This window comes from Melanotaenia boesemani, chromosome 17, assembly GCF_017639745.1.
Source record: "Melanotaenia boesemani isolate fMelBoe1 chromosome 17, fMelBoe1.pri, whole genome shotgun sequence".
Taxonomy (NCBI): domain Eukaryota; kingdom Metazoa; phylum Chordata; class Actinopteri; order Atheriniformes; family Melanotaeniidae; genus Melanotaenia; species Melanotaenia boesemani.
Window position 1 is genome coordinate 34,080,343 of NC_055698.1, and position 20,653 is coordinate 34,100,995.

Genomic DNA, 20,653 nt, shown 5'->3' on the forward strand with positions numbered 1-20,653 from the left:
TCTCTGTGTCTCAGATTGTCTCTGTGTTTCAGGCTGTCTCTGTGTCTCAGACTGTCTCAGACTGTCTCTGTGTCTTAGGCTGTTTCTGTCAGTGTTTCAGGCTGTCTCTGTGTCTCAGACTGTCTCTGTGTCTCAGATTGTCTCTTTGTATCAGGTTGTCTCTGTGTCTCAGACTGCCTTTGTGTGTCAGTCTGTCACATTGTCTCAGGCTGTCTCTGTCTCTCTGTGTCTCAGATTGTCTCTCTGCTTCAGGCTCTCTCTGTGTCTCAGGCTGTCTCTGTCTCTCAGATTGTTTCTGGGTCTCAGGCTGTCACTGTGTCTCAGATTGTCTCTGTGTTTCAGGCTCTCTCTGTGTCTCAGGCTGTCACTGTTTCTCAAGTTGTCTCTGTGTCTCAGACTGTCTCTGTGTCTCAGGTTGTCTCTGTGTCTCAGGCTGTTACTGTCAGTATTTCAGGCTGTCTCTGTGTCTCAGGCTGTCTTTGTGTCTCAGGCTGTCACTGTGTCTCGGGCTGTCTCTGTCTCTCTGTGTCTCAGATTGTCTCTCTGCTTCAGGCTCTCTCTGTGTCTCATGCTGTCTCTGTCTCTCAGATTGTTTCTGGGTTTCAGACTGTCTCTGTGTCTAAAGTTTTCTCTGTGTCTCAGATTGTCTCTGTGTCCCAGATTGTCTCTGTGTCTCAGGTTGTCACTGTGTTTCAGGCTGTCTCAATGTCTCAGGTTGTCTCAGTGTCTCAGGTTGTCTCTGTGTCTCAAGATGCCTCTGTCTCTCAGATTGTTTCTGGGTTTCAGACTGTCTCTGTGTCTAAAGTTTTTTCTGTGTCTCAGATTGTCTCTGTGTCCCAGATTGTCTCTGTGTCTCAGGTTGTCTCTGTGATTCCGGCTGTCTCAATGTCTCAGGTTGTCTCAGTGTCTCAGGTTGTCTCTGTGTCTCAGGATGCCTCTGTGTCTCAGATTGTCTATGTGTTTCAGGCTGTCTCTGTATCTCACGTTTTCTCTTTGTCTCAGATTGTCTCTGTGTCCCAGATTGTCTCTGTGTCTCAGGTTGTCTCTGTGATTCCGGCTGTCTCAATGTCTCAGGTTGTCTCAGTGTCTCAGGTTGTCTCTGTGTCTCAGGATGCCTCTGTGTCTCAGATTGTCTATGTGTTTCAGGCTGTCACTGTATCTCACGTTTTCTCTTTGTCTCAGGCTGTCACTGTGTCTCAGGCTGTCTCTGTGTCTCAAGTTGTCTCTGTGTCTCAGATTGTCTCTGTCTCTCAGATTGTCTCTGCATTTCAGGCTGTCACTGTGTCTCAAGTTGTCTCTGTGTTTCAGGCTCTCTCTGTGTCTCAGGCTGTCTCTGTGTCTCAGGCTGTTGTTGTCAGTGTTTCAGGCTGTCTCTGTGTCTCAGATTGTCTCTGTGTTTCAGGCTGTCTCTGTGTCTCAGACTGTCTCAGACTGTCTCTGTGTCTTAGGCTGTTTCTGTCAGTGTTTCAGGCTGTCTCTGTGTCTCAGACTGTCTCTGTGTCTCAGATTGTCTCTTTGTATCAGGTTGTCTCTGTGTCTCAGACTGCCTTTGTGTGTCAGTCTGTCACATTGTCTCAGGCTGTCTCTGTCTCTCTGTGTCTCAGATTGTCTCTCTGCTTCAGGCTCTCTCTGTGTCTCAGGCTGTCTCTGTCTCTCAGATTGTTTCTGGGTCTCAGGCTGTCACTGTGTCTCAGATTGTCTCTGTGTTTCAGGCTCTCTCTGTGTCTCAGGCTGTCACTGTGTCTCAAGTTGTCTCTGTGTCTCAGACTGTCTCTGTGTCTCAGGTTGTCTCTGTGTCTCAGGCTGTTACTGTCAGTGTTTCAGGCTGTCTCTGTGTCTCAGGCTGTCTTTGTGTCTCAGGCTGTCACTGTGTCTCGGGCTGTCTCTGTCTCTCTGTGTCTCAGATTGTCTCTCTGCTTCAGGCTCTCTCTGTGTCTCATGCTGTCTCTGTCTCTCAGATTGTTTCTGGGTTTCAGACTGTCTCTGTGTCTAAAGTTTTCTCTGTGTCTCAGATTGTCTCTGTGTCCCAGATTGTCTCTGTGTCTCAGGTTGTCACTGTGTTTCAGGCTGTCTCAATGTCTCAGGTTGTCTCAGTGTCTCAGGTTGTCTCTGTGTCTCAGGATGCCTCTGTGTCTCAGTTTGTCTATGTGTTTCAGGCTGCCTCTGTGTCTCAGATTGTCTATGTGTTTCAGGCTGTCTCTGTATCTCACGTTTTCTCTTTGTCTCAGATTGTCACTGTGTCTCAGGCTGTCATTGTGTCTCAGGCTGTCTCTGTCTCTCAGATTGTCTCTGTGTTTCAGATTGTCTCTTTGTATCAGGTTGTCTCTGTGTCTCAGACTGTCTTTGTGTCTCAGGCTGTCACTGTGTCTCGGGCTGTCTCTGTCTCTCTGTGTCTCAGATTGTCTCTCTGCTTCAGGCTCTCTCTGTGTCTCAGGCTGTCTCTGTCTCTCAGATTGTTTCTGGGTTTCAGACTGTCTCTGTGTCTAAAGTTTTTTCTGTGTCTCAGATTGTCTCTGTGTCCCAGATTGTCTCTGTGTCTCAGGTTGTCTCTGTGATTCCGGCTGTCTCAATGTCTCAGGTTGTCTCAGTGTCTCAGGTTGTCTCTGTGTCTCAGGATGCCTCTGTGTCTCAGATTGTCTATGTGTTTCAGGCTGTCTCTGTATCTCACGTTTTCTCTTTGTCTCAGGCTGTCACTGTGTCTCAGGCTGTCTCTGTGTCTCAAGTTGTCTCTGTGTCTCAAGTTGTCTCTGTGTCTCAGATTGTCTCTGTCTCTCAGATTGTCTCTGCATTTCAGGCTGTCACTGTGTCTCAAGTTGTCTCTGTGTTTCAGGCTCTCTCTGTTTCTCAGGCTGTCTCTGTGTCTCAGGCTGTTGTTGTCAGTGTTTCAGGCTGTCTCTGTGTCTCAGATTGTCTCTGTGTTTCAGGCTGTCTCTGTGTCTCAGACTGTCTCAGACTGTCTCTGTGTCTTAGGCTGTTTCTGTCAGTGTTTCAGGCTGTCTCTGTGTCTCAGACTGTCTCTGTGTCTCAGATTGTCTCTTTGTATCAGGTTGTCTCTGTGTCTCAGACTGCCTTTGTGTGTCAGTCTGTCACATTGTCTCAGGCTGTCTCTGTCTCTCTGTGTCTCAGATTGTCTCTCTGCTTCAGGCTCTCTCTGTGTCTCAGGCTGTCTCTGTCTCTCAGATTGTTTCTGGGTCTCAGGCTGTCACTGTGTCTCAGATTGTCTCTGTGTTTCAGGCTCTCTCTGTGTCTCAGGCTGTCACTGTTTCTCAAGTTGTCTCTGTGTCTCAGACTGTCTCTGTGTCTCAGGTTGTCTCTGTGTCTCAGGCTGTTACTGTCAGTGTTTCAGGCTGTCTCTGTGTCTCAGGCTGTCTTTGTGTCTCAGGCTGTCACTGTGTCTCGGGCTGTCTCTGTCTCTCTGTGTCTCAGATTGTCTCTCTGCTTCAGGCTCTCTCTGTGTCTCATGCTGTCTCTGTCTCTCAGATTGTTTCTGGGTTTCAGACTGTCTCTGTGTCTAAAGTTTTCTCTGTGTCTCAGATTGTCTCTGTGTCCCAGATTGTCTCTGTGTCTCAGGTTGTCACTGTGTTTCAGGCTGTCTCAATGTCTCAGGTTGTCTCAGTGTCTCAGGTTGTCTCTGTGTCTCAAGATGCCTCTGTCTCTCAAATTGTTTCTGGGTTTCAGACTGTCTCTGTGTCTAAAGTTTTTTCTGTGTCTCAGATTGTCTCTGTGTCCCAGATTGTCTCTGTGTCTCAGGTTGTCTCTGTGATTCCGGCTGTCTCAATGTCTCAGGTTGTCTCAGTGTCTCAGGTTGTCTCTGTGTCTCAGGATGCCTCTGTGTCTCAGATTGTCTATGTGTTTCAGGCTGTCTCTGTATCTCACGTTTTCTCTTTGTCTCAGATTGTCTCTGTGTCCCAGATTGTCTCTGTGTCTCAGGTTGTCTCTGTGATTCCGGCTGTCTCAATGTCTCAGGTTGTCTCAGTGTCTCAGGTTGTCTCTGTGTCTCAGGATGCCTCTGTGTCTCAGATTGTCTATGTGTTTCAGGCTGTCTCTGTATCTCACGTTTTCTCTTTGTCTCAGGCTGTCACTGTGTCTCAGGCTGTCTCTGTGTCTCAAGTTGTCTCTGTGTCTCAGATTGTCTCTGTCTCTCAGATTGTCTCTGCATTTCAGGCTGTCACTGTGTCTCAAGTTGTCTCTGTGTTTCAGGCTCTCTCTGTGTCTCAGGCTGTCTCTGTGTCTCAGGCTGTTGTTGTCAGTGTTTCAGGCTGTCTCTGTGTCTCAGATTGTCTCTGTGTTTCAGGCTGTCTCTGTGTCTCAGACTGTCTCAGACTGTCTCTGTGTCTTAGGCTGTTTCTGTCAGTGTTTCAGGCTGTCTCTGTGTCTCAGACTGTCTCTGTGTCTCAGATTGTCTCTTTGTATCAGTTTGTCTCTGTGTCTCAGACCGCCTTTGTGTGTCAGTCTGTCACATTGTCTCAGGCTGTCTCTGTCTCTCAGATTGTTTCTGGGTCTCAGGCTGTCACTGTGTCTCAGATTGTCTCTGTGTTTCAGGCTCTCTCTGTGTCTCAGGCTGTCACTGTGTCTCAAGTTGTCTCTGTGTCTCAGACTGTCTCTGTGTCTCAGGTTGTCTCTGTGTCTCAGGCTGTTACTGTCAGTGTTTCAGGCTGTCTCTGTGTCTCAGGCTGTCTTTGTGTCTCAGGCTGTCACTGTGTCTCGGGCTGTCTCTGTCTCTCTGTGTCTCAGATTGTCTCTCTGCTTCGGGCTCTCTCTGTGTCTCATGCTGTCTCTGTCTCTCAGATTGTTTCTGGGTTTCAGACTGTCTCTGTGTCTAAAGTTTTCTCTGTGTCTCAGATTGTCTCTGTGTCCCAGATTGTCTCTGTGTCTCAGGTTGTCACTGTGTTTCAGGCTGTCTCAATGTCTCAGGTTGTCTCAGTGTCTCAGGTTGTCTCTGTGTCTCAGGATGCCTCTGTGTCTCAGTTTGTCTATGTGTTTCAGGCTGCCTCTGTATCTCACGTTTTCTCTTTGTCTCAGGCTGTCACTGTCTCTCAGGCTGTCACTGTCTCTCAGGCTGTCTCTGTATCTCAGACTGTCTCTGTGTCTCAGGTTGCTTCTCTGTCTCAGGCTGTTTCTGTCAGTGTTTCAGGCTGTCTCTGTGTCTCAGGCTGTCTCTGTCTCTCAGATTGTTTCTGGGTTTCAGGCTGTCACTGTGTCTCAAGTTGTCTCTGTTTTTCAGGCTGACTCTGTGTCTCAGACTGTCTCTGTGTCTAAGATTGTCTCTGTGTCTCAGGCTGACTCTGTGTCTCAGACTGTCTCTGTGTCTAAGATTGTCTCTGTGTCTCACGCTGTCTCAGTGTCTCAGGTTGTCTCTGTGTCTCAGATTGTCTCTGTGTCTCAGGCTGTCATTGTGTATCAGGTTGTCTCTCTGTCTCAGACTGTCTTTGTGTCTCAGTCTGACACTGTGCTTCAGGCTGTCTCTGTCTCTCTGTGTCTAAGATTGTCTCTCTGCTTCAGGCTCTCTCTGTGTCTCAGGCTGTCTCTGTCTCTCAGATTGTCTCTGGGTCTCAGGCTCTCACTGTGTCTCAAGTTGACTCTGTGTTTCAGGCTGTCTCTGTGTCTCAGACTGTCTCTGTGTCTCAGATTGTCTCTGCTTCAGACTGACTTTGTGTGTCAGGCTGTCACTGTGTCTCAGATTGTCTCTGTCTCTCTGTGTCTCAGATTGTCTCTCTGCTTCAGGCTCTCTCTGTGTCTCAGGCTGTCTCTGTCTCAGGTTGTCTCTGTATTTCAGACTGTCTCTGTGTCTAAAGTTTTCTCTGTGTCTCAGATTGTCTCTGTGTCCCAGATTGTCTCTTTGTATCAGGTTGTCTCTGTATCTCAGACTGTCTTTGTGTCTCAGGCTGTTACTGTGTCTCGGGCTGTCTCTGTCTCTCTGTGTCTGAGATTGTCTCTCTGCTTCAGGCTCTCTCTGTGTCTCAGGCTGTCTCTGTCTCCCAGATTTTTTCTGGGTCTCAGGCTGTCACTGTGTCTCAGGTTGTCTCTGTGTTTCAGGCTGTCTCTGTGTCTCAGACTGTCTCTGTGTCTAAGATTGTCTCTGTGTCTCAGGCTGTCTCAGTGTCTCAGGTTGTCTCTGTGTCTCAGATTGTCTCTGTGTCTCAGGCTGTCATTGTGTCTCAGGCTGTCTCTGTGTCTCAGATTGTCTATTTGTATCAGGTTGTCTCTGTGTCTCAGACTGTCTTTGTGTCTCAGACTGTCTCTGTGTCTCAGATTGTCTCTGCTTCAGACTGACTTTGTGTATCAGGCTGTCACTGTGCTTTAGATTGTCTCTGTCTCTTTGTGTCTCAGATTGTCTCTCTGCTTCAGGCTCTCGCTGTGTCTCAGGCTGTCTCTGTCTCTCAGATTGTCTCTGTGTTTCAGACTGTCTCTGTGTCTAAAGTTTTCTCTGTGTCTCAGGCTGTCTCTGTGCCTTAGATTGTCTCTTTGTATCAGGTTGTCTCTGTGTCTCAGACTGTCTTTGTGTCTCAGGCTGTCACTGTGTCTCGGGCTGTCTCTGTCTCTCTGTGTCTCAGATTGTCTGTCTGCTTCAGGCTCTCTCTGTGTCTCAGGCTGTATCTGTGTTTCAGGCTGTGTCTGTGTCTCAGACTGTCTCTGTCTCTCATGTTTTCTCTGTGTCTCAGGCTGTCTCTGTGTCTCAGGTGGTATCTGTATCTAAGGCTTTCTCTGTGTCTCATGTTTTCTCTGTGTCTCAGGCTGTCTCTGTATCTCAGGTGGTCTCTGTATCTAAGGCTGTCTCTGTGTCTCATGTTTTCTCTGTGTCTCATGTTTTCTGTCTGTGTCAGGCTGTCTTAGTGTCTCAGGTATTTTCTATGTCTCAGGTTGTCTCTGTTTCTCGTGCTGTCGCTGTGTCTCAGGCTGTCTCTGTCTCTCTGTGTCTCAGGCTGTCTCTGTCTCTCTGTGTCTCAGGCTGTCTCTGTGTCTAAGGTTTCGCTGTGTCTCAGGCTGTCTGTTTGTCTCAGATTGTCTCAGGCTGTGTCTTTGTCTAAGATTGTCTCTGTGTCTCAGGCTTTCACTGTGTCTCAAGTTGTCTCTGGGTCTCAGGCTGTCATTGTGTGTTATGTTGTCTCTGTGTCTCAGGTGGTCTCTGTACCTAAGGCTGTCTCTGTGTCTGATGTTTTCTCTGTGTGTCAGGCTGTCTCTGTGTCTCATGTTTTCTCTGTGTGTCAGGCTGTCTTAGTGTCTCAGGTATTTTTTATGTCTCAGGTTGTTTCTGTCTCAGTGTTCCAGGCTGTCTCTTTGTCTCAGGCTTTCTCAGTGTCTCACGTTTTCTCTGTGTCACAGGTTGTCTCTTTGTCTCAGACTGTCTTTGTGTCTCGGGCTGTCTCTGTCTCTCTGTGTCTCAGATTGTCTCTCTGCTTCAGGCTCTCTCTGTGTCTCAGGCTGTCTCTGTCTCTCAGATTTTTTCTGGGTCTCAGGCTGTCACTGTGTCTCAAGTTGTCTCTGTGTCTCAGGCTGTCTCTGTGTTTAAAGTTTTCTGTGTCTCAGGCTGTCTCTGTGTCTCAGGTGGTCTCTGTATCTAAGGCTGTCTCTGTGTCTCAGGTGGTCTCTGTATCTAAGGCTGTCTCTGTGTCTCATGTTTTCTCTGTGTGTCAGGCTTTCTTAGTGTCTCAGGTATTTTCTATGTCTCAGGCTGTCTCTGTGTCTCAGATTGTGTCTGGGTCTCAGGCTGTCACTGTGTCTCAAGTTGTCTCTGTGTCTCAGGCTGTCTCTGTGTCTCAGATTGTCTCTGTGTATAAGGCTGTCTCTGTGTCTCAGGCTGTCACTGTGTCTTAGATTGTCTTTGTCTCTCAGGCTGTCTCTGTGTCTCAGGTGGTCTCTGTATCTAAGGCTGTCTCTGTGTCTCATGTTTTCTCTGTGTGTCAGGCTTTCTTAGTGTCTCAGGTATTTTCTATGTCTCAGGTTGTCTCTGTGTCTCAGGTTGTCTCTGTCTCTCAGGCTGTCTCTGTGTCTCAGGTGGTCTCTGTATCTAAGGTTGTCTCTGTGTCTCAGGCTGTCTCTGTGTGTAAAGTTTTCTCTGTGTCTCAGGCTGTCTCTGTGTCTCAGGTGGTCTCTGTATCTAAGGCTGTCTCTGTGGCTCAGGTGGTCTCTGTATCTAAGGCTGTCTCTGTGTCTCATGTTTTCTCTGTGTGTCAGGCTTTCTTAGTGTCTCAGGTATTTTCTATGTCTCAGGTTGTCTCTGTGTCTCAGGTTGTCTCTGTTTCTCACGCTGTTACTGTGTCTCATGCTGTCTCAGTGTATCAGATTGTCTTTTTGCTTCAGGCTGTCTCTGTCTCTCAGATTGTGTCTGGGTCTCAGGCTGTCACTGTGTCTCAAGTTGTTTCTGTGTCTTAGGCTGTCTCCGTGTCTCACATTGTCTCTGTGTCTCAGGCTGTCTCAGTGTCTCAGATTGTCTCTGTATCTAAGGTTGTCTCTGTGTCTCAGGCTGTCTCTGTGTTTAAAGTTTTCTCTGTGTCTCAGTTGGTCTCTGTATCTAAGGCTGTCTCTGTGTCTCATGTTTTCTCTGTGTGTCAGGCTTTCTTAGTGTCTCAGGTATTTTCTATGTCTCAGGTTGTCTCTGTGTCTCAGGTTCTTTCTGTGTCTCAGGCTGTTTCTGTGTCTTTGTGTCTCAGGCTGTCTCTGTGTTTCAGGTTGTCTGTGTGTCTCCATATCTCTGCAGGAACAGAGGGACCAGAGTTATTCCACGGTGAAGACTTCAGCCACTCGAATCAGCATCAACAATCTGAAACCTGGAACCACCTACATCTTCCAGATCCGTCCCTTATTAACGTTGACCTCCTCTTCATCCTTGTCTTCCTCGGCACTTTCATCCTCTACATCTTCTTCTTCCTCCGTTTCTTCCTCCTTTACCTCATCATCCTTATCTTTATCATCATCCTCCTCCACTCCGCCACCCATAGACTACGGAGCCTACAGTCCTCCTCTGGAGCTGCAGACACTTGGCGAGTGTAAGTATCGGTTTTAAAACTCGTCTTAATCCTCCTCTTCCTCCTCCTCCTCCTCCATAATGCAAGTCGTGGCAACCAGTCTTTCATCAATCTATCTGTCTATTTATCTGTTAGAGACATAGTGAAACAGGAATGAGTAAAATAGTTCTAGGAATGAGTAAAGTAATCCTAGGAATGTGTTAAATATTCCTAGGAATGAGTAAAGTAATTCTGGGAATGAGTAAAGTAACCCTAGGAAGGAGTAAAGTAATCCTAGAAATGAGTTAAGTAGTAATAGGAATGAGTACAATAGTACTAAGAATGAGAAAAATAATCGTGGGAATGGGTTGAGTAATCCTAGGAATGACTGAAGTAGACCTTGGAATGAGTGAAGTAATCCCATGAATTAATGAAGTAGTCCTTGGCATGAGTAAAGTAATTTAGGGAAAAATTAAAATAGACCTAGGAATGGGTATATAATCCTAGGAATGGGTAAAGTAGTCCTAGGAGTGAATAAAGTAGTCCTAGGCATGAATTAGGTCGTCCAAGGAATGAGTAAAGTAGTAGTAGGAATGAGTGAAGTAATCCTAGGAATGAGTAAAGTATTCCTGGAAATGAGTAGAGTAGTCCTAGGAATAAGTAAAGTGATCATAGGAATGAGTAGAGTAGTCCTAGGAATGAGTGTAGTAGTCCTGGGAATGAGTAAAGTAGTAGTAGGAATGAGTAAAGTAATCCTAGGAATGGGTGAAGTAGTTCCAGGAATGAGTAAAGTAATACTAGGAATGAGTAAATTAGTCCTAGGATTGTGTATAGTAGTACTAGGAATAACTAAAGTAAATGTAGGAATGGGTTAAATAATCCTAGGAATGACTAAGGTAATCCTGGGAATGAGTAAAGTAGTCCTAGGAATGAATAAAGTATTCCTAGGAATACGTAAAGTAGTCCTTGGAATTAATAAAGGTCCTAGGAATAAATTAAGTCATCCTAGTAATGATTGAAATGGTACTAGGTACTACTACTAGGTACTAGGAATGAGTACAGTAGTCCTAGGAATGAGTAAAATAGTACTAGGAATGAGTAAAAAAATCCTAGGAATGAGTAACGTAATCCTAGGAATGAATAATGTAGTACTAGGAATGAGTAAAGTAATCCTAGGAATGAGTAAAGTAGTCCAAGGAAAGAGAAAAGTAATCCTAGGAATGAGTAAATTAATCATAGGAATGAGTAAATTAATCCTAGAAATGAGTAAAGTAATCCTAGGAATGAATAATGTAGTACTAGGAATGAGTAAAGTAATCCTAGGAATGTGTAAAGTAGTCCTAGGAAAGAGTAAAATACTCTTAGAAATGAGTGGAATAGTACTAGGAGTGAGTAAAAAAAAATCATAGGACTGTGTTAAATAATCCTAGGAATGAGTAAAGTAATATCGGGAGTGAGTAAAGTAATCCTAGGAATGAGTAAAGCAGTCCTAGGAATGAGAAAAGTAATCCTAGGAATGAGTAACGTAATCCTAGGAATGAGTAACGTAATCCTAGGAATGAGTAAATTAATCCTAGGAATGAGTAAAGTAATCCTAGGAATGAATAATGTAGTACTAGGAATGAGTAAAGTAATCCTAGGAACGAGTAAAGTTGTCCTAGGAATGAGTAAAATACTCTTAGAAATGAGTGAAATAGTACTAGGGATGAGTAAACTAATTGTAGGAATAAGTATAGTAGTCCTAGGAATGAGTAAAATAGTACTAGGAATAAGTAAACTAGTGCTAGGAAAGAGTAAAGTAGTCCTAGGAATGAGTAAAGTAGTCCTAGGAATGAGAAAAGTAGTCCTAGGAATGAGTAAATTAATCCTAGGAATGAGTAAAGTAATCCTACGAATGAATAATGTAGTACTAGGAATGAGTAAAGTAATCCTAGGAATGAGTAAAGTAGTCCTAGGAATGAGAAAAGTAATCCTAGGAATGAGTAAAGTAATCCTAGCAATGAATAATGTAGTACTAGGAATGAGTAAAGTAATCCTAGGAATGAGTAAATTAATCCTAGGAATGAGTAAAGTAATCCTAGGAATGAGTAAATTAATCCTAGGAATGAGTAAAGTAATCCTAGGAATGAGTAAAGTAGTCCTAGGAATGAGAAAAGTAATCATAGGAATGAGTAAATTAATCCTAGGAATGAGTAAAGTAATCCTAGCAATGAATAATGTAGTACTAGGAATGAGTAAAGGAATCCTAGGAACGAGTAAAGTAGTCCTAGGAATGAGTAAAATACTCTTAGAAATGAGTAAAATAGTACTAGGGATGAGTAAACTAATTGTAGGAATAAGTATAGTAGTCATAGGAATGAGTAAAATAGTACTAGGAATGAGCAAAATGGTACTATGCATGAGTAAAATAGTACAAGGAATGAGTAAACTAGTGCTAGGAAAGAGTAAAGTAGTCCTAGGAATGAGAAAAGTAATCCTAGGAATAAGTAAATTAATCCTAGGAATGAGTAAAGTAATCCTAGCAATGAATAATGTAGTACTAGGAATGAGTAAAGCAATCCTAGGAATGTGTAAATTAATCCTAGGAATGAGTAAAGTAGTCCTAGGAATGAGAAAAGTAATCCTAGGAATGAGTAAATTAATCCTAGGAATGAGTAAAGTAATCCTAGCAATGAATAATGTAGTACTAGGAATGAGTAAAGTAATCCTAGGAATGAGTAAATTAATCCTAGGAATGAGTAAAGTAATCCTAGGAATGAGTAAAGTAGTCCTAGGAATGAGAAAAGTAATCCTAGGAATGAGTAAATTAATCCTAGGAATGAGTAAAGTAATCCTAGCAATGAATAATGTAGTACTAGGAATGAGTAAAGGAATCCTAGGAACGAGTAAAGTAGTCCTAGGAATGAGTAAAATACTCTTAGAAATGAGTGAAATAGTACTAGGGATGAGTAAACTAATTGTAGGAATAAGTATAGTAGTCCTAGGAATGAGTAAAATAGTACTAGGAATGAGCAAAATAGTACTATGCATGAGTAAAATAGTACTAGGAATGAGTAAACTAGTGCTAGGAAAGAGTAAAGTAGTCCTAGGAATGAGTAAAGTAGTCCTAGGAATTGAGAAAAGTAATCCTAGGAATGAGTAAATTAATCCTAGGAATGAGTAAAGTAATCCTAGGAATGAGTAAAGTAGTCCTAGGAATGAGAAAAGTAATCCTAGGAATGAGTAAAGTAGTCCTAGGAATGAGTAAAATACTCTTAGAAATTAGTAAAATAGTACTAGGAATGAGCAAAATAGTACTATGCATGAGTGAAATAGTACTAGGAATGAGCAAAATAGTACTATGCATGAGTAAAATAGTACTAGGAATGAGTAAACTAGTGCTAGGAAAGAGTAAAGTAGTCCTAGGAATGAGTAAAGTAGTCCTAGGAATTGAGAAAAGTAATCCTAGGAATGAGTAAATTAATCCTAGGAATGAGTAAAGTAATCCTAGGAATGAGTAAAGTAGTCCTAGGAATGAGAAAAGTAATCCTAGGAATGAGTAAAGTAGTCCTAGGAATGAGTAAAATACTCTTAGAAATTAGTAAAATAGTACTAGGAATGAGCAAAATAGTACTATGCATGAGTGAAATAGTACTAGGAATGAGGAAAATAATCCTAGGAATGAGTAAAGTAATCCTAGGAATGAGTAAATTAATCCTAGGAATGAGTAAAGTAATCCTAGGAATGAGTAAAGTAGTCCTAGGAATGAGAAAAGTAATCATAGGAATGAGTAAATTAATCCTAGGAATGAGTAAAGTAGTCCTAGGAATGAGAAAAGTAATCCTAGGAATGAGTAAATTGATCCTAGTAATGAGTAAATTAATCCTGGCAATGAATAATGTAGTACTAGGAATGAGTAAGGGAATCCTAGGAACGAGTAAAGTAGTCCTAGGAATGAGTAAAATACTCTTAGAAATGAGTGAAATAGTACTAGGGATGAGTAAACTAATTGTAGGAATACGTATAGTAGTCCTAGGAATGAGTAAAATAGTACTAGGAATGAGCAAAATAGTACTATGCATGAGTAAAATAGTACTAGGAATGAGTAAACTAGTGCTAGGAAAGAGTAAATTAATCCTAGGAATGAGTAAATTAATCCTAGGAATAAGTAAAGTAATCCTAGGAATGAATAATGTAGTACTAGGAATGAGTAAAGTAATCCTAGGAACGAGTAAAGTAGTCCTAGGAATGACTAAAATGCTCTTAGAAATGAGTGAAATAGTACTAGGGATGAGTAAACTAATTGTAGGAATAAGTATAGTAGTCCTAGGAATGAGTAAAATAGTACTAGGAATGAGCAAAATAGTACTAGGAATGAGTGAAGTAATCATAGGAATGAGTTAAATAGAACTAGGAATTTGTAAAGTAATCGTGGGAATGGGTAAAGTTATCCTAGGATTTAATGAAGTAGTCCTTGGAATGAGTAAAGTAATCCTTGGAAAACTGAAAATAGACCTAGGAATGGGTATATAATCCTAGGAATGGGTAAAGTAGTCCTCGACAGTTATGCTCTACCAGTGAAAGACGCCTAGTGCTCCCACCACAACGTGGCGCCACATCAGTAGCTAGACTCTTCTCCTCTGTTGTTTCCCGGTGGTGGAACCATCTACCAAACTCTGTCAGATCCGCAGAGTCCTTATCCACTTTTAAGACCAAGCTAAAGACTCAGTTGTTTAAGGAGCATTTCCACATTTAGATTAACTAAATGAGTTAGAAAGATTTGTCCAGCTTTTTGGCTCAACCAAGTACTGAAGAAGCTGTGTGCACTTATGCCCAAGATGATATTATGTGATGAAATCATGCACTCATGCCCAAGTTGATATTATGTGATGAAATCGTGATCTTGTATTTAAATAAAATGACTAAAAAAAAAAAAATAAATTATATGCACTGCACTAGCACTACATGACAGCACCTGGGTCCAACTGGACTCAAAAGCGGTCTGACTATTACTTAATTATGACGTCCCATCTTGTTTGAATTCATGCTTGTGTTGTTCTTCCTCTCAAATGTAAGTCGCTTTGGATAAAAGCGTCTGATAAATGACTGTAGAATAGAATAGAATAGAATAGAATAGGAATGATTAATATAGTCATTGGAATGAGTAAAATAATCCTGGCAATGGGTAAAGTAGTCCTAGCAATGAGTAAAGTAGACCTAGGAATGAGTAAAGTAATCCTAGGAATAAGTATAGTAGTCCTAGGAATTAGTAAAGTAGTCCTAGGAATCAGTGAAGTAATTCTAGGAATAATTAAAGTAATCCTAAGAATGAGTAAAGTTGTCATTGGAATGAGTAAAGTAATCCTAGGAATGAGTAAAGTAGTACTCGGAATGAGTAAAGTAGTCGTGGGAGTGAGTAAAGTAATCCTAAGATTGAATAAAGTAGTACTATGGATTAGTAAAGTAATACTAGGAATGAGTAGAGTAGTACAAGGAATGAGTAAAGTAGTCCTAGGAATGATTAAAATAATCCTAGGAATGAGTAATATATTCCTAGGAATGAGTAACGTAGTCCTAGGAATGAATAAAGTAATCACAGGAATGAGTAAAGTAGTACTAGGAATGAGTAAAGTAGTCCAGGGAATGAGATAAGTAATCCTAAGATTGAATAAAGTAGTACTAGGAATGAGTAAAGTAATCCTAGGAATGAGTAACGTAGTACTAGGACTGAGTAAAGTAGTCCTGGAAATGAGTAAAGTAGTCCAGGCAATGAGTAAAATAATCCTAGCAATGAGTAAAGTAGTCCTAGGAATGAGTAAAGTAGTCCTAGGAATGAGTAAAATACTCTTAGAAATGAGTGAAATAGTCCTAGGAATGAGTAAAGTAGTACTAGGAATGAGCAAAATAGTACTATGCATGAGTAAAATAGTACTAGGAATGAGTAAACTAGTGCTAGGAAAGAGTAAAGTAGTCCTAGGAATGAGTAAAATAGTACTAGGAATGAGTAAAGTAATCCTAGGAATGAGTAACGTAGTACTAGGAATGAGTAAATTAGTCCTAGGATTGTGTATAGTAGTACTAGCAATGAGTAAAGTAATCCTGGGAGTGAGTAAATTAGTACTAGGAATGAGTAATCCCATTTCATGTTACTTCAGTAGAAGTATGTTCCTGATTATCTGCTATAATTTCATAATGAAACTCACAGCTGTCATGAAAACAGCTGTATGAAACAGCTTCAGTTTTTCTGGATCAGAGCTGATTGATGAAGAGGAGAAGCTGGATGGAAGTAAAGCTTCCAGCTGGTCCACTTCTCAGCATGATGTGGGTTCATACTCAACCACCATCCCTGTAATTATTTCGTCTCATGCTGAATGACCCTGGATCTGAGTTGTGTGTTGTGTTGCAGTGGCACTGGCGTCCAGCGAGCAGAGTCCGGTGATGATCATTGTGGTTGTGTCCGTGGCCGTCCTCATCACGCTGCTGTCCATGGGCCTGGGACTGCTGGTCTGGAGGAGGTTCGTTTTACCCACAGCCGATCACATCACCATCCACCTCGTGCATCCATCCATCCATCCCTGTCAGACATGGTCCAGACCAAGACGTGTCACCCATAGACACCACAATCCACAAAACCTGTCCTTTCTAATGGCATGCACGTCTGCCACATCGTCTGTTACCTTCGGTCTCTGGAACTGTCAGTCTGCAGTGAACAAAACAGAATTTATGAGTTCATTGGTAAATCTCTCAGACATTCAGGTCCTAGCCCTGACTGAGACCTGGATCCGTCCAGAAAACACAGCTACACCAGCTGCCCTTTCTGTCAATGCAGAATTTACCCAAACACCTCGCTCAGCTGGATGAGGAGGTGGAACGGGCTTTCTTATTTCTAAAAAGTGGAACTTTACCTCTCTGTCCTATGGCTACCTGCTCATCACCTGAGTATCACCAGTAAAGGTCTCTACACCCATCACTGTAACATTCTGGTCATTTACCGCCTCCGGGTGGCAGTATAGATGAGTTTGTCTCTGAAATGGACATGATTCTCTCTGACATTCCTGATGACGGCATACCACTAATTGTCATGGGAGACATGAACATTCACATTGGCAAACCACAGAGACTGACTTTCTGGCTCTCATCTACTCTTTCAATCTCAAACTGGTTCAGACTCCTCCAACACACAAAGCTGGTAATACTCTTGACTTGGTGCTGACCAGAAACTGCTCCACAGCCGACCTGTCTGTCACCCCGCTGCACCTCTCAGACCACTTCCTGGTTAAATTCTCTGTCTTCCTTCCTCATGTCACTCAAGCGGCTCCAAAAATGGCATCCTACCACAGAAACTTGAGATCCCTCAGACCTACACAGCTGTCTGATGAGGTTTACTCCACCCTCCCTTCACACTCAGACTTCTCCTTACTGTCTGTTAATGAGGCTACAGAAACACTCTGCTCCTCTCTCGCCTCCTCTCTGGACAAACTCTGTCCTCTGGTGTCAAAACCAACCAGACAAAACCCTCCCAGTCCATGGCTCACAGAGGTTCTAAGGGAGCACAGAGCCGGACTCAGGGCTGCAGAAAGAAAGTGGAGCAAATCAAAAGAGCACACTGACTTGTCTGAGTACCAGCAAAAACTTGAAACTTTCACATCCAGCCTAAAGGCAGCCAAGATAGCCTTTGATCAGAACAAGATCCACAATGCTCCCAACACACGACATGTTCATGGTGTTTAACTCTCTTCTATCTCCACCACCTGCTCAGCCTCCCACTGTGCTGACTGCAGAAATGTTTGCTTCCTACTTCACTGAAAAGGTCGCTACCATCAGTAACCAATTCACTGAGCCTGACCAACTCAGCCTTACCAAACCAGCTACTGGTGCCTCACTCTGCTCCTTCCGCTCTCTACATGAGGACCAAGTCTCTAAACTTCTAGTCAGCTCAAAACCCACGACCTGTCCTCTTGATCCTGTTCCCTCTGACATCCTGCAGAGCATTTTACCTACAATCAAACCTGCAGTAACTCATATTATCACCTCCTCTCTTAAATCCGGTGTCTTTCCTTCTGCCTTCAAGCAAGCTCGGGTTCCCCGCTGCTGAAGAAACCCACACTCAACCCAGCCCAGGTTGGAAACTACCGGCAGGTCTCACTGCTTCCATTCATGTCTAAACTACTAGAGCTTCAGTCTTCAGTCAGGTCTCACAGTTCCTCCAAGACAACAACCTGTTAGATCCATATCAGTCTGGCTATAGGCAAGGTCGCTCTACTGAAACTGCTCTCCTGTCAGTTACTGATTCCCTACGGGTTGCCAGATCCGCTGGTCAATCCTCAGTCCTTATACTGCTGGACCTGTCAGCTACCTTTGACACGGTCAACCATCATATACTGTTCTCCACACTCTCGGAGCTTGGCATCTCAGGATCTGTCCTCTCGTGGTTTATGTCCTACCTCACAGGAAGATCCTTCAAAGTATCATGGTGAGGGGGCGTGTCCAGATCACATGACCGGAAAACAGGGGTGCCTCAGGGCTCGGTTGGCCCTCTTCTCTTTTCACTATACACCTCCTCACTCGGTGCATCATTAGCTCTCATGGTTTCTCCTACCACTGCTATGCAGATGACACTCAGCTTTTCCTTTCTTTCCCACCTGACGACACAACGTCTCAATGTGAATATCAGCATGTTGCTGATATCCCCGCATGGATGAAGGATCGCCACCTTCAGATAAATCTGTCCAAGACTGAGCTTATTGTCTTTCCAGCCAATCCTTCCTTACCGCCACAGATAAGCGTGCAGCTTGACTCCATCACGCTTGTGCCTACGTCTTCTACCAGGAATCTTGGTGTCATGGTAGACAACCAGCTGACCTTAAAGGACCATGTTTTCTCGCTTGCTCGATTTCGCCGATTTGCTCTCTACAACATCAGGAGGATCAGACCATACCTGACTGAACACACGGCCCAGCTCCTGGTCCAGGCTCTGGTCATTTCACGCATTGACTACTGCAACTCCTTACTGGCTGGCCTGCCTGCATGCTCAGTTAAACCTCTGCAGATGATCCAGAACGCAGCAGCACGTCTGGTCTTCAACCAGCCCAAAAGAGCTCATGTCACTCCGCTGCTAATCGCTCTCCACTGGCTTCCAGTTGCAGCGCATCAGATTCAAAGCTCTGCTTCTGGCTTACAAAACAATAACCCAAACGGCTCCGGTCTACCTCCACTCCTTAATCCAGAGCTACACTCCCTCTCCACAGTTACGCTCTGCCAGTGAAAGACGCCTAGTGCTCCCACCACAAGGTGGAGCCACATCAGTAGCTAGACTCTTCTCCTCTGTTGTTCCCCGGTGGTGGAACCATCTACCAAACTCCGTCCAAGCCGCAGAGTCCTTATCCACTTTTAAAAGCAAGCTAAAGACTCAGTTGTTTAAGGAGCATTTCCACACTTAGTTTAACTCTTCTACTCAGAATGAGTTAGAAAGATTTGTCCAGATCTTTGGTTCAACCAGGTACTGAATAAGCTGCTGGACTTATACCCAAGATGATGTTGTTTGATGAAATCATGATTGTGTATTTAAACAAAATGACTTAAAAAAAAAAAAAATTATAAGCACTGCCTCTAGAACTACATGACAGCACCTGGTCCACCTGGACTCCAGCAGTCTGACTACAACTTAATTATGACGTCCATGTTGTTTGAATTCATGCTTGTGTTGTTCTTACTCTCAAATGTAAGTCGCTTTGGATAAAAGCGTCTGCTAAATGACTGTAGAATAGAATAGAATAGAATAGAATAGAATAGAATAGAATAGAATCCATCCATCCATCAATCATCCAAGCATCCATCTGAATAATCTGGATTGTTAATATATTCTTGGATGTCAGAATTCTGTGTGTAAACCTTCCTGGAAAATGGGAATGAAACTTAACATTGGATCTTTAAATCAAAGTGACTCAGAAGATCACTTCCCCCTGGATGAACGTCCTGGCAGCCCTCATCCTTTCAGAAAACATCCAGTCTGCTGCTTCAATACCTAAAGTTCAGTTTCGGGTTTACAGGCTTCCTCTGTGAGCTCTGATCAATGTCATTTTAATGATCTGCACTCTGACATGTTACCATGGAAACACACTGGTTTCACCTGCTACAGGTGTGTCTGTTAATTGGTAATCGGAGTAGTGGATGGCAAACCTGTTTGATGTCACAGTGTCAGAGACTTATAGCTGACTGGTTGTTTCATTCAGCAATGATTACTTTTCGATATCAGTTTGAGAGATTAAAGAATTTAGAAAGGATGGGGATTGTGTCCTTGCAAGACCAATCTTTTTTCAACACGCCTGTCAAGGCCAATGAGACTGCTGCAGTTTATAGAGGCCCCGCCCTCCTGGGGTATAAAACTACTGTGCAGCCTCAATTTCTCAATCTTACTGCACTTCACCTGGGGCTTCTTGGCCCCAGAAAATGTGGTTTCCAGAGCTTATATCCCTGCTGGACAGAGAGTCTAGACGCCTCCCGGTGCACAGGAACCTCCTGACTCAGGCAAAGGGCCAGATTTGGTACCCATGTCCTGAAATCTAGAACCTGTCAGCTTGGCCGCTGAGAGGGAAAAGTTAGTGGAATGCCAGCTAATGTTATTGACATTATTCAGAGTTAGAGCAGCATCTACACAGAGCTTATATGCACACAAGTGGCATATTTTCAGAACATGGTGTCAGGGGAATGACGTGGTCCCATCCCTGATCTCCATAGCTGACATCCTAACTTTCCTGCAAGAGCTGCTGGAAAAAAAGATGTTCTTTTTCCAGTAAGGTTTATTTGTAAGCCATTTCGGATTATCATGTGTTCTGGGGAGGAAATTTTTCCAATTCCCACCACTAGGTGACAAGATTCATGAAGGGTGTCTTGCCTCGAAACCGCCTCAAAGAACAGCGGTTCCTCAGTGGGATCTGATGAAGCATTATTTGATTCACCATTTGAACCACTCGAGTCAGTCAGTATTGATAAACTGTCATATAAGACAGTGATTTTCAGCATATCTCTGTGCTCGGCGAAGTGTGTTGGAGACGTCCATGCACTTTCAGGTCATCACTCATGTACCTCCAGATGGCTCAAAGCTGACATTGTGTCCTAACCCGGCATTTGCTCTGCTGCTACCTGGACTTCCTCAAATACGTTTGTCAAGTTTTACTGCTTCGACATGACTGCTAATGACGTCACCCAAGCAGTCCTTTCAGCAAGATGTGAATGTCACGGTGTCATCATTATCGTGTATCTCAGTTTACCTGCATGGGCGTCTTGGGGTGTGTTGTTATGTCACCATACTTATGTGCTGCATTGAGTGTACCAACCAAAAGGGAAGTGAGGGCTATGCATTTAACCAATGTTTCCTGAGAAAGGGAAACGAGGTACAACACAAGTCAGCCCCTCACCGCAATTGCTCGGTAAACTGCAGTGTACATTGAAAAGATGAGGCTGTGCAGTGGCTTTATACCCAGGAGGGTGGGGCCTCCCTGAACTGCAGCAGTCTCATTGGTCTTGGAGGGAGTGTTGGAAAAAAACGTCTTCAGGTTGGTCTCGCGAAGGCACAATCCACATACTTAAGTGTTGTACCTCGTTTCCCTTCCTCAGGGATCATTGGTTATATGCAAAGTGTTGGAATCACCCTGATTCCCCCGAGTCTGTTGATGGAGACCAACCACTTGAGACTAATTCCAATTCCAAGGTATTAATTTAGAAGCAAA

The 20,653-nt window shown here is 43.5% G+C and overlaps 1 protein-coding gene across 1 annotated transcript in view; it reads left to right on the forward strand.

The window, feature by feature from the left end:
• Positions 1-20,653, forward strand: part of LOC121656513 (ephrin type-A receptor 7-like) — a 156,565-nt gene that overhangs the window by 118,013 nt on the left and 17,899 nt on the right. The window contains exons 6-7 of the mRNA XM_042011547.1: positions 8,699-8,987; positions 15,331-15,439. Of these exons, the coding sequence (XP_041867481.1) occupies positions 8,699-8,987; positions 15,331-15,439 (398 nt within the window). The remainder of the gene's footprint in view (positions 1-8,698; positions 8,988-15,330; positions 15,440-20,653) is intronic.